Source organism: Stegastes partitus, unplaced genomic scaffold, assembly GCF_000690725.1.
Source record: "Stegastes partitus isolate 25-593 unplaced genomic scaffold, Stegastes_partitus-1.0.2 Scaffold509, whole genome shotgun sequence".
Classification (NCBI taxonomy): Eukaryota; Metazoa; Chordata; class Actinopteri; family Pomacentridae; genus Stegastes; species Stegastes partitus.
The window spans coordinates 381,572-396,079 of NW_007578240.1; the positions used below are offsets into that span (position 1 = coordinate 381,572).

The following is a 14,508-nucleotide window of genomic DNA, read 5'->3' on the forward strand; positions in this document are numbered from 1 at the left end:
GGGGGTGTCACACTAAAGTGCCATCAGAGGCCCTGGGGGCCAATTTAACAGGTCATGCACATGCATGCACCATTACTTCAGTTTGTTTTGTGTTTGAAAGTATTGGTGGCCGGTGACCCTTGGCTTTATTCGTGGGTGAATGAAGGTGCTGCCGTATTCTCTTAAAGGACAACATGAGCGGTGAGAAGGAGGATGATTTGTCAGGCTTATTCATTTTCTGCTGAATGTGAAAAATAGGTCCGAACAGCGGGAAAGCTGTCATGTGTCATCGTGGCCCTGATAGTCCCATAAAAGTGGAAGGAAGGAGCTGTTTCATCGGGAACGGGCTGATTCTCCTTTAAGTTGTAAATTCAGAACAGGATGGTCATGTCGCCATGATTTGGCCGTGGTGAGGGCTGCCTATTCTTTCAGAGGTTATGCTTATTACTGGCCAGAGGTTGTTACACACACACACACACACACACACACACACACACCAGCACCAGCTGCTTATCTGCGTATTAAACACATCCTACACTCAAAAACTGTGCAGCTATGTGTTATATCCCCTCTAATTTGCTCGCAGTCATCCCTTCCTCCTCCTCGTCCTCCTCACTCTCTTCCTCCCTCATCGTGCATCGTCTCTCTCTCTCTCTCTTTCTCCCCCTCCCACTGTCTCTCTATCTGTCTGGTGTGGCTATGACCTGTCTGGGCTTTGACGTCTCTGTTTGTATTGTAACTCAGGCAATGCTGCCTCCCACATCCGATTTATGATGCATCTTTTTAAGTAATCTAAGCTGGTGTAGGAGAGAGCCAAAAAGAGAGCTGATGAACTCTTATTTTTATTATGTGTGTGTGCATATGTGTGTGTGTGTTGCAGTCTGCGGGTGTGGTGATGCGGTCACCGCTACAGTAAAGCAGCGAGGGAGAGGAGGATAGCAGGATAGAGAAGGAGGAGGAGGAGGAAGAAGAGAGGGGATGGTGGGGCTACGCCATGAATGATTTATTAGTCTGGCATTACTGGGCCATTCCCCACAGAGAGACAGAGGAGAAGAAGATGGAGGGATAAATTGTTGAAGGATGGTGCCTTGAGGGGAAGGATAGAAGGGGTAAAAAGAAAAGAAAAAAAAAAATAGGCAGAAAGGTACTCAATTTTAAGTGTAACGGAGGAAAGGAGTCCGAACGAGGGAGAAAAACGTAGAAACAGTTTTGTGTGCAGGGCCTCAACCAGAGGTCAGAGTAAGGATGAGCTGCATCATCTTCATCTCTAAAGCAGGGTCGACTGGTTTTAAAGCCTCCGGCCGCTTTTGAGCAACGATATCTTTGCATTTTCGGGTTTATGGCAGCATCTAGCGTCTGCAAATGTAGAAAGTACAAATAGATTATATTCCAAATTACACTCAAGCTAATGAAATAAAAGTTGGAGCCCATTTACAAATGCAGTTATGTGGTACTGAAGTAATCACAGGGATGTGCTGATCTGACTGTTTCCAACACCAAAACTCAGAGTATTGTTCTAAATACGTGTGATTTCATTTTTTCTAAATTGCAGCATTTTGCTAAACCTCTGTAGGAAAGCGGGGACGTTGGTGCGCCAGCGTCGTATTTAGGCTTGTGCAAATTTTAATTACACCCTGAAGGATTATGAGATTATATGTTACACTGCGTCAACCTCATAACGACAGACGCAGCGTCACATTCAACCTGTCTAAAGGCAATTAGTGGATTCGCCCATGGAGGTGAGTTCAGTCTGTGTGTAATGCGATACGGTGAATTTTGGTGAAGCTGTGAGCGATTGTATCACACGAACAAGAAGTCCAATATGGAGGAAGCTGGTGTGACCTATCAGCTGTTTCTCGCCCATCTTCCTTTATTTAACCCTCACTTGACAAAGGAGGGTGTGATTTGCAGTACACACCCATTGTTCCGTTAGCCACCGAGCTAAAGCGATCGCTAAAGTGACACTTGGCAGCAGACGCCAAGGTTGTCGAGAGCTTTTCTTTTCCTTTTCAATGCGTCTCTTCATTGAATGGTTTGATGTATAACACTCAGGGGGGACGTGAAAAGCTCAGTAGAGAGAGAAAAAAAAAGTAAATAAAATACAGTGGCTGACTCTTAACGTGTTCCCGGTCAAATGAGCGGTAAGATGTCGCGCCGCTGGAACAAATAAAGCTTCACTCAATGTCATTCCAACTCTTTGTTGATCATGTAATCAAATGTATTTCTTGCTGTTCAGTTTGTTTCTGGTTGTTCTCATGCAAGAAAATGTGCAACTGTAGTGATGAATACAGATGTGTCCAGAATGACTCAAACTCTGTCTAAAATAAGACAAATTCCTCCGAATGTGTCCAAAATGATTTGAAACTTGTCCATTTTTTTCCCGCCAAAATTCCTTAAAGCGGTAAAAAAAATGACCCCAAAAAAAAAATAAGTTGTCCAAACCTTGTTGGGCCCCTCGAGGATTGTGTGACCTTTGGACTGAGCTAGGCTAGCTGTTAGCCTCAGTTAGCAGTTATTTATGCTAAGCTAGCATGCTGCTGGATCTTTATATTTACAGCAGAGGATGATTGGAAGTAACAGGTTAACAAAAAAACAACAACAAATAAATCCAGCAGTAATGATTGGATGCTAGAATAAAACATTACCTGCTATAATGATGACATCGCGATACAGCGATGCAACAAAATGCCCCTGAAACAAGAAAAAGTGTATGTGTTATCGCTACTTTTCAATTTTGTGTCAGTTCAGTTAATTAGCTCTTTGATTTGCTTTGCCCCATAGTTTGGCAGTTTTTTAACTTCTGTTGACGTCAATGATTTGATATCAGCTCTGTAAGTAGTTCTAAAGTGTCGACTTCATTACTTCAAACTGGTCGTGGCAGTTTAATTTAAACTTGGGGTCGACTGATACCGATTGTGAGCAGTCAAGAAGATGAACAACCCATATACGTTTGTGATAGTGTGAAAATTGAGATCAATACAAACTTTAACACAAAACTTTGTTGAAACTATTTTGTCTATATTTGCTTAAAACAGAAATGTTTTATAACTTCAGTGACGATTGGCTGTTTCTCAGGATGGGCAACCAATCAGGTCGTGCTGTGGGCGGGACACGGTTCATTTTATCATGATTAATGAACAAAAAGAGCAATGCCTGAAAAATGTTGAATCTTGATGATCTCTAGTTTAGAGTGCATGCATGTTTGAAAACTAATCAATATTTGGATTCCAATGCATCAATAATGTGTCGCAAAAAGGACTATGTTTTGCGATATCAGTATTTTATCTCTCCAGGAGTAGTTGCACATAAAAAACCCCTCTGCTTCTTAACATTGGTTTGCTGCTTGTGCTAGTTGCTAAAGCGTCATTGATATTATGATGTAATGTTCGTCTGTTACCAAGCGTCATACCAAGTGTTTTGTCCTCTCAGCTTCATAATGACATCTTGTTCCAAAATGCAGATGAACTCCACAGAGTCAGTCTTACTTTAACTAAAGTTGGCTAACTGCAGATCATTCGCAGAGCTTTCCATTTCAAAATAAAGGTGCACAACTGCTGTCACATTAAAATGCAATTATTGTGGAGTGCATGAAGGAAATGGTACAAACAGCAACAGGAGCTTATTTACTCCCAAACTGATCAACTTGTTTAGATTAACCTTTGGTGATGAAACCGATTCAGTAAAACGTTCATTAAGAAACCAAACAGCAGAGTAACATTTTGTGAGCACATTACTGAAATATCAACAGAGACAAACTGTTCTGTTGGTCTAACACAGTTCTGAAAGGTCTCCTTCATTTCTTTCTTCTTCTTCTTTTTTTTGTGCTTTCTCTGAATCTTTTTATGTTATATTTTATGTCTCAATGAGGGTTTGTTCTCTGTGTGTCTTTCTTTTTTTCCTCGCCCCTCTCTGTCTCTCCTGCCCTCTTTCTTTTGGCCATGCTCCCCCCTCATTTATGTGGCAGAGGAACAGCTGTCTCGTGCAGGGCGTAAGGTTGGCCAGGCAGGCCGGCTGCAGGCTCCGCGGAGCTCGAACACTGAGCTCATTGTCTCTCCCCTCGCTCGCACACAAGCCACATGGTCACATCCATTCACATCCATTTAAAAGCCAGCCAGGAAGGAGTAGGCAGCTGAACCCACATTAGCTGGCTTTCCATTGAAGTACATCAATGTGAATTATGACATTTGAAATGAGAAAGAGCTGCATGTCACGAGTGCAAAAGATTTTTTTCACAGCAACTGCCCAGAAAACACCCTTTTTATACTTTCTTGAATATTAATGCCATTGAATAAATGACACAACACCTCGAGACTGCTTCACCTCTGTGCAGTTCAGACGTAGCTGTAAACTCTCCGTCCACCTCCTAGAAAATGTCATGCATGCTGGCATTTCCCTGAATGCGCTGCACGTTATTAGAAAACCTGCTAAGTGGATTTTCTTGTTTGGTCTTCACATGGTGTGAAATATGACCTGCATTAGCTGCAACCAAATAACTTGCTCAGCACTAATCAATCCCTCCTTCGCTCTTTGCCATCTTTTGTTGCTATAACAGCATCCCGTGTCTTCCCTCACACACAGCTGATAGAAAATTATCTGCATCATTTCAAACGTTTGCTTAATCAAACGCCTGACAGTTAGTCATCCCATCTTCTCAGTTTTATTGTGACATCTTCTTTCAGTTTCTTCCCGCGAAAACACGATTAGCCGTGTTGATTTTTGCGTCTTTTGATTCCTTCATGACTCTGAGCGCGAACATCGCTGCAATTTGTAGCTCATTTCCACCGCCTCGACTGGAAGTCTTAATTTCTTTCTCATTTTCTCTCTCATTTGCAGCTCCCCCCTCAAAGCATTTTTTTTTTTTTTTTTTTGCTCTTCATATCCTCCACTCAAGTAGCTCTTTTCATTTTTCTGATTTACACTCCGGTTCTTCTTCTGCCTGCTTTTTTACTCTTGGGTCTCCTTGTGCTCTTTAAGGCAAAATTAAAATAATCAAAATCCGTTTTTGCAGCAGTCTCACGAGAACACATGAATGTACATTCTGGGGTGGTTGCGTAACGATTTTTAGACAGTGTGCTCTCAGGTAGGAACGGACTGACTGACGGAAACTAGGATGGATGGATGGATGGATGGTCAGATCTGCAAAGTGCATAAGAAGCTCATTTTATACTCTTTTTATGGAATGAAGAGCGTGTGGTATGATGGAAAGCTGAGAGCAGATACTAAATGAACCATGTGGAGAGGATTGTTGTGTAAACTTCCAGAGTTGTGTGTTTCAAACTGAGCCTTTTACTTTTCACCCTGTGGGGAACAAAAAGTGAGTCAATGTGGAGGGTGTAAGGCTCGAAACGAGACAAACATGACCCTCACTCACCAAGTGTGACTTTGTGTCATTTTCTATTAAACAACCAACTCTCTGCTTATCTATCAGTCTCTCTTCCACCCTCCTTCTGCTCGCTATCATCCTGTCTCCTCTCTGCTCAATCTGTGAGAGAGCAGTGAAGACAGAGGAGGGGTGGCAGTGGATAATGTGTGCAAATTTGTCAGGGAGCATCCTGTTCTCTGTAACAAGTACACAGCGCTCTTCTGTCTCTTCATCTCCTTTTATATCTCCAACGCTCTTGTTCTTCCTAAAGCCCTTTCAAATCTTCGTCTTCCTTGATTTGCAATCCATCTCCTTCATGCACCATCCGTCTGTCCACCCATCCATCCATCCATCCATCCATCCATCCATGCATCCAACCCTCCCTTAGCTGACAGTGGTGTCGTGCAGAGAAACTGTGAATAATTTATCCGCCTGGTTGTTCTGCCCTGCCTTGCTCCCCACTTTTGGCTTGCCACAGAGCTGAAGAACATTTGGTGAAGTACACGCAACCCACATACACAGTAACTAAGGATATGATCAATAACCTACACAACTGTAGCGATTATCTAGTACATGCATGTTGGGTTAAGCGGTCTGCGTTGTGTTTTGACTTGAAATCTGAGATTTTGATGACAGGAAGATGCTTGGTAGCAAAGATAGGAAGTATTCAAGAGGATGTGGGCGCTTCTTGTACCACACAGTACTTCCTAAACTGAAAAACAAAGTTGAGATATTAAAAAACAGAATTGTGTGGTTTGGACTGACACTGCATTTGCTTTGTTCAAAAATCAAACTGAAATCAAAATGCTACAAATATAACTAAAATATAACTCTCATGTGTAGTTTACACTCATGACTTTTAGTTTTAAGGTAAAACGAGTTAGCTAATTATACTTAATTCCATGAGTTGGTTGACAGTGCTGAAAGGCCAGGCTAAAACCGCATTCAAATATGTTCCTGACATTTAATCTTCAGACCAATTCACTACTTAATGTTAAGAATGTGTAATGTTGTCATTGGGTCAGAAGTTTACATGGTCTTTGTTTGTATTTGGTAGCATTGCTGTGGCTTCTAATTCCTCTTACATAAAATCCATTTGCATCCACCTGGTACAAGCTCACAGGCACAAATGATACAAACACAAATGCTGTAGCGAGGGTAGAATGCAAGTTATTGCGTGTCACTGATCAAACCAAACAACCCTTCAAAGGTCATGCTCAGTGTTCAAAGTGACCCAACGAAGTCGCGGCAACATTAACCGCTCTCACTGCCGCATAAGTTGAAAAGTCAACTTGACAGCGAGCACGTTTTGAGCCACCAAGGGAGGGTTGAATGTGCATTTGTCAGCTCATTGCTCGCGGGACCACATTTGTGCACTTGGAACACAAGATGATTTTCCAATTGCAGATCCTCGTGTGTATCATGTGCACAAGTCTGGCTTTTGAGATGAATTAAATGTTACATATTGCCTTTAAAATTTCTCACTTCGATTAAGCTTTCAGGCCTTTTTATAAGCTTCTCACAGTCAGTTGTTGGAATTTTGGCCCATTCCTCAGGACAGAACTGGTTTAGCTGAATATTTAATTGTTGGAAGTTTGCTTGGGGTCTATTTGGAGGACCCATTTGCAACTTCTTGGCTCAGGACTTGGGATGTTGCTTCAATATATCCACATGATCTTCCTTCCTGATGACGCCAGCTGTTTTGTAAAGTGCAGCAGCCCTTCCTGCAGTAAAGCACACTAACAACATAATGCTGCCACCACCATGCTTCATCGTTAGGATGATGTTTTTTGGCGTTTAAACCTTAGCCTTTTTTTCTCCAACGATGTCTCAGACAAAGAGTCAGCATCCTCACCAGTTGTTAATGCATTCAAAAGATGTGTCAATGGGGAAACAGCTTTGTTCTTGGAATGCAGCGTAGAGCAATTCAGTGGGCTAGAAACAAGCCTCTTTTATTGCAGCACAATCAAGAGCGTCTTGACAGACTGTACCACAGTATGGTTTGGCAACCTGACTGCTCAGGACTGCTGGTAGCAAAAATCACGAGCACAGAAGTACCAAAACCTCATAACATTTACACCATGCGCTGTGAAAAGAAAATCAGTCTCCCAGCTCATGTTGTAGTTTCACTCCTACTATGTAAAAAAAAATGTTCCAGGAGCATCAGATCACCTCACACCACTTGTCTTTAGTCACATTTTCTTTCCACAGACAGCCAGGTTGTTGAACAGCTGATGCACTCATTGCATCTCACATTGATGAATTATGGTGCACATTACTTTCTGTGTATGTGATGTAGGAACTCATTGTGCACATAGTCTGTGTATGCCTTGTCGTTTGTCCTTTGTGTTGAGGCAGAGAGTTGGAGCACAATCATTTCATTGTATTTCAAACACACATGAGAAAGATGAACTTTTTATATGTACAACAAGAAAGCTTTAAAGGGACATACTTTAAAAAATGATGTAAGATGACGAGGATGTTTGGAGTTCCATCTTGGATACTGTTGGTTGCGTTGCTGTTGTTTCAACCTTAATAAAGCCGTTACAGTGCAGGAGTTCAACTTTGATAACAACAAGCACTGGCTTTCACACAATGGATGCACCAGTAGTGAACAGGCCTTTTGTAAAAACTGCAACCTGTAAATCAATAACTCATGTGACTGATGAATTGTTGTTGTTTAATGATGTTCTCTGTAGCCTTGGAGGTAACATTTTGTCATAACCATGGCAATAAGTAGTAATCCAGACACTGCAGCTTACATAATGGCACATAAATTACAGATTAAACTATTATTTCATCTGTTACTTTAGTAAGATATTAAGACACCACCTCCAAACTTGTTAACCCTTTATAGGGCACTCCTTGAAATACTTAGAAAATGAAAATTTCAACCCAAGGGCGTTATTGAAGGATATTTCAAGATGTTTTTACTTCCATCTGTCCATCCATTATCTATACACCGCTTAATCCTCACTAGGGTTGCGGGGGGCTGGAGTCTATCCCAGCTGACTTAGGGCGAAGGCAGGGGACACCCTGGACAGGTCACCAGTCCATCACAGGGCTACACTTGGAGACAGACAACCAAGCACACTCACATTCACATCTATGGATAATTTGGAATCACCAGTTAACCTCAGTTACCAAATATGATCGCTTGCCCCATAAAGGGTTAAATACTGAAAAAAAAGCTTCTCTGCTTGGTGAGCCATGATCAGCTGGTCATTATTGAGTAAAAGAGTCCATCTTATGCCCAGATTTTATCTTGCTGCTGTAGGTAGGCAGACTTTCAAACTGTAACTACACTCTAAGAACATTTTTTAGGCTTTTGTTTCACAGGAGATCTACAGTACATTGGTTAGCCTGACATATCAGTTGATCCTAGCTAACTGACGGCAATAAATCCACCTTCCTCATACTGTGTAGGTTCCATGTGTCCTCTGTGTGTGACCTTCTGGTTTGTCCAGTACAACCCATGGACGTTTGAGCAGATTGGGATCTGAGGAGGATGGAGGCGAGGTCAATGCGCTGGGCTATTTGTTGTAGCAGTTTTTACAGTGTTGTGGGGCATTTTTGTCTGGAAGTGCTGGTGCTTGGTCTGCGATGTAGCATCTGAATGAATGCCAAGACCCAACGTTTCCTAGTAGGCCAGAACCTAATGCCAATTTTGATAGTTGACTGATACACTGATTATTGAAACAATTGACTCTTTGGATTATGGATTTCACTCAATAGCTTACTTTGGTATCAGCTTTTAAATTTAACTTGAGGTTGCTTTTTGCACATTTTACCAACAATGCAGATAATTAAGTTGCAGATATTATGTTGAAAAGTTGTTAGAAATGGCAGCTGTTACTGATACATGAACGCAACATGGTTAAAGCTGCAAATGTTCGGTGGTGAACTTTCCAGCTGTAACTGTGGGTTAAAAACATTTTCTTCCGATGATTAGGTCCCGCGGGGGTCAACTTAGACCGGACTGCTGCCCGGCTGGCAATGCGCTGGTGGAAACCCTGGTTATTATTTTGGGTTTGTCCAGTTTTCCTCCTGTTCTACTGCGCTGAGATCAGCCACGAACTTGCTCAGCGTGACCCCAGACTGCATGAAGATGGTTCACGCCTTTCATATAGTCACACCGAGCAGCGCAAAATAAAACAGACGTGATGCTGTCACCGACTAATCGACAATTTGCCGGAAAATAATTTAATCATCGATTTCTGCCGACTACAGTGATTATTCGCCGCACCATCATTTCCCAGTAGAACGTTGCATTGTAATGAGATAATCAATGGTGCTCCACCTGTTTTAATGTTGTGACTCATCGCTGTGCAGTTCATCGATATTTTCCTGTACATGCCGACTCATAAGTAACAGTAAGTGCAGAAACGCCAAACTGCATTTGAGGTAATTTAGAAGCTGTGGTAAATATCAATCCACCACATTTATCATGTAAAAACACACACCTGAGGCTTTTTTTCTCCTGCACAGCATCTGTGTGTAGTCTACAATCAACCATTCATGTGTGTGTGTGGCTCAGAAAGTGAGTCAGCACGAAGCTGCCAGGAAAACTTTATGAAACCTTTTTGACTCAGAAATTACCAGTAGACTTAAACTTCGACTTTGAATCGGACAGGAGTTAAAAAAAAAAAAAAAAAAGGCTCGGTGAAGCACTCTATTGTTCAGTATTTCAGAGTAGGAAAAACCAGCCTTTAATCATAGCAGTCAGCCAGCTATAGAGACTGAAGCACACTCCCAGATGAACACACGAGTCTTATTTTTGCAGCATGAACGGACAAATGAATGAAGTCACTCTCGACTTTAACTTGTGAGCTGATTTTTTCCCGCTGTGAAAAATGAACATTAGGAGACAAAAGATCCACTGTGGAAAGATTTCTTACTTTCTTTTTTTTTTTTTTAACTCCTCAGACTCAGATATTTTATATTTTCGTGACTAGACTCCTTTATGGAGTTCAGTCAGCAGGGACATGATGGAGTGGGTAGTAGGGGAAAGATGGGAGGTCAGAAATATATTAAAAAGGAAGATTCAGATTTAAAAGCAACAGCTATTTGAATTTTAATGAGAAATTAATGAAATCATTGCTTGGGTTGGCCAAGGTTTTTATTTTTTAATGTCTTTCTGAATGCCCTTTATTTGGGTATCTGTAATTTTGATGGTTTTCCTGTTTTTGTAACCTTTATGTTAATCAGTATTTATTTCTCTCTTGCAGTTAAAAAATATGAATATCTTTATTTGCAATATGCATTTTTGCAAGTGCAAGACAAAAAAGAAATATAGTTCATTTATTATCAATAGAAGTTATTGAATTAATTTAATCTACTATTCTAGTGCACTTCATACTTGAAAGTAGTTTGAACTGGACAAACTGCGTTTCCCGTTGCATTTGCTTTACCTGTGGACAATACTGTGAATGCAGCCGTCCCTGAACCTACTGACTCCTTGACTAAGGGGTCACAATGGTGCTCTTTTGATAGGGTTAACATTATTCTCCCCAAAAAGGTCTGAGAGTTTAAAGTACAATTAGAAATTTCGGAGACTGCGCTCATGAAAATGTAAAAACCCAATCTAATTTAATTTGTTCACCACAATTCACGGCTTCTAGCGCTCCTGCAATGTTTGTGATGCTCCTTGGAAATCCTGTTATGTAAATATACCGTGCACCATCTGCAATGAGCGCCGAATCTCCAAAACAGCGACCCTTCAACTTGAGTTTTATTGTGGGGAAGGTGGAGGAGGCACAGGAGGCCAAGTCAGTCAAGTAGGGTGGGTGGGGTGAGTGACAATTGCGTTGTTCTTGCCAAAAAACCAACATGTAATCGCCGTGCTGTGCAGTCGCGGCATCAACATGCCTTTGCGCCACAGAGTCTCAGAGCGTTTTAATCGTACCATGTAGCATTAAGTTGTAACGAGTTTTTATGTATGTTGTTTGGTTTATGTGTTGGGTCTCATTGACTGATGATTGGTCAAGATGATCCACCCTATGCTGACAGTCCGTATACAGACAGGAATGATGTGATGATATGGGAGAAGCAATTACTTCCTTTGAACACAAGTACGAAATTGTAGCTTCCCCCAAAGCGCTCATCACCTGCAGCTGTCCCTTGCATGAATTAAAACCACCAAGCAGAAATGTCTTAATTTAGATCCAACAAGCTGCCTCAGAGCCTTCGAGTGGTTTGCCAGTAGAGAACGTTAACCATAGATTAACTCACTGAGGAAGAGCAGACCAAACCACAGCTCAACATAGAGAGTCACCCTTCTTTCCAGTTATTTGTCTTCTTGTTTGGTCCCTTTGGATTCTCTCTTTTCACATTATAACCAAATACTTCTTGAAAGTGCACATTTGGGTGAATGCACACAATGTACCGGACTGTAATTATAAGGTGCAAAAAAAGTCTAATACATGAATATACAATAATACCGTCTTCCAAAACAAATGCGAAGATGAACACATGTCTCTAGAGACGTTAATCTCAGAGTGCACATCTAATGCATGTAAAACTCCTAAAGGAACCAGGACTGGATTGGATTTACATACAGAGCGCCCAGTTGGGGAGTGCCCTGCAAAAACCGAGACGTCCATTTGAAACTCTTGACTCTGCGTGTGAGAAGGAAAATCATGACGGACTACTGTATGACACCCAGCTGTCACATTCCATGAGGGAGCCCCTTCGCTGGGTGATGTAAAATGGACAGAAGACGTGTATCATCATTTGCAGGAATGGTCAGAGGCGTTTCACTTTGAAGACAGACGATGCTCTTCTTTCCTTCCACCATAATGGCCCTGCTTCGAGTTTCTGACATTGACAAATACACACACACACACACACACACACTCGCACACACCCTCCTACTAGCATAGATTTCAATCTGTTGGCCTATTTGTTTTATGGAGTCTATTTTTACCGTGTTGTCCGGGATTGTATTCTTTCGAGGACGCTGAACTTCCAGTAAGCTCCCACTCTTAGAGCTAGTTATCGAGAGTATCGACTAATACACCTTTTGTTTATGATTTTCTTCTGCTGTGACCATTTGGCTGCTGCTCTCTGTTGATTCCTTCCTCTGTATCCCTCCCCACAGGTGTACCAGGGTCTGGACATCATTACCAATAAGGTGACAGCTGAGGAGCACGCTCAGTGCAGACATCACATGATCAGCTTCGTGGACCCGCTGGTGAGGAGGTACACGGTGGTGGACTTCAGGAACAAAGCCCTGGCGCTAATATCCTTTCCCGGAAATGCGACGGAAAGCTATTTTCCGTAACACCTTTTCCCACACGTTACCCCGCCACATCGTTCAGCGCTCGGTGCTTTAAGTGGTAACTGAAGGGAAAGAATTGAGTCGATGCGACTTTTACTAATTGGTCTGGAGGTGTGTGTGGAAGATCTGCTGTGTCCTCGTTTTGTCAGTGTGTCTCGCTGCAGATGTTGCACCGAAGTGAGAAGAGAGAGATCACTAGAGACGGTATTTATAGCGTAGAGTCTGTGCCTGCGGTGCGTTTGCACACACACACACACACACACACACACACCAACACACACCGACTCTGGGCAGTCACACCCTCCCGCAGACACTGGCCGTCACACAGATGTGGAGAGAGGAGGCGATAACTAGAGAGGGTATTAATAGATCAGGACAGCATGCACACACACACACACACACACACACACACACACACACTCGTCTTTCTCTCTCACACACCAGTGCGGCGAGGGGATGCGGTAGCTCCAAGAATAGGCTCAGTGCAGCGCGAGCCTGCTGGTGGGAAGAGGGGAGGAATGGGAAGAGATGAATACAGATTAGCGGGGATAGAAGCGGCGCGCAGGATTTTTATTTTTTTTAAACTGTGAAGCAGGAAAAGCCGGAGAGAAAAAAGGGAGGAAGGAGCGCGCGACGGTTGAAAAGGCTGTCGAGTTCGAGAAGTTCAAAGACGCAGGACCTGATGGCGCATCACGAGCTATCAATCCCTCACTCAACATGCCATTCACATAAACCGCCTCCCTCTCAACCCCCTCCTCCTCTCCGACTCCCCTTTCGCTCTCAATCTTCCAGCCCTCTTTCTGTTTTCCCTCCCTTAATTTTTGCTCACTGCTCTTTCAGCGATCGCGCTCACACTCTCGTCTCTCCTCTGCAAGACACAGAGATGCATCCCTCTGTGTGCGAGAGAGAGAGAGAGAGAGAGGGAGGGAGAGGAGGCGAGTGACGATGGCTGATGGGCCTTTATCTTGTTTGAGTGGTTATTTAATTATCCCAGAGTAGAGAAGGTAGGCGACTGGAGGGAGGGAGGGTGGAGGAGGAGAGGTGCAAGATGAGAGAAGATGCGACAGAAAAAGAGAGAGAGAGGAAATAAGGTGTGGCACGCAGGCTCCATCTGTGTGACCAGTAAGATTTCATTTTTTTATTTCAATACTTTTTTTGTGCTGCAGGTGATATTAAACTTAATAAAAAGGACGGTCCTGACACTTTAGCTGTATCATCACTGCTTCGTTATTTTTTCTCAATGAATTGATTCTTGAAGTGAAGTTCTGCGACTTTACTTATTCCTGATCTTCAGCCCTGCTCAGACACGTCCTCCGTTCCATTAACCTGACATCATCTGGACGCGTCAGCTTCATGTCTGACTGAGCTCACTTTTCTGTAAAAGTCACGCCACAATCTCACTAACATTTTTATCTTGCCACTTTCGGCGTGGTGCAAATCTCAGCAGCTTGCAGTTGTGTTAACATTTTGGCAGATCAGTCAAGCAGTGTGGTTTTTGGTAGTTCCCTTAATGATTAGTGAGGTCATGTTCTGTGTGTAGTTGCGGGAACGCGTCCATGCACACAGTAATGAGGCTACTGCAGCGAATATCCTGATGTGAGATTGTAAAACTGAAGAATCTCCACAATAAAGAAAGTAAAGTTGCACCAGAAGTCTTGCTAGGTTAGACCGATTAACATCTGTGTATCGCTTTGAACACAGCATAAATCTGAACTGCTTGCAGTCACATCGGTGGATAGATAGGCACAAGTTATGGACTCTGCATGAGTACCAGTCTTGATCCCCCAAAAAAATCAAAGCAAAAGACACAACTGAAATGTCCGTAAAAATAGAAACGCTACAGGCAAGTCCTCACCCATAATGAATGTAACCAAGGTTTTGACAAAAT

General features: G+C 42.6%; 1 protein-coding gene across 2 annotated transcripts in view; it reads left to right on the forward strand.

The window, feature by feature from the left end:
• trit1 (tRNA isopentenyltransferase 1) overlaps positions 1-14,508 on the forward strand; it is a 49,075-nt gene that overhangs the window by 5,073 nt on the left and 29,494 nt on the right. For both annotated transcript variants that reach the window (XM_008287623.1, XM_008287624.1), the window contains exon 2: positions 12,441-12,581. In XM_008287623.1, coding sequence (XP_008285845.1) covers positions 12,441-12,581 — 141 coding nt within the window. The remainder of the gene's footprint in view (positions 1-12,440; positions 12,582-14,508) is intronic.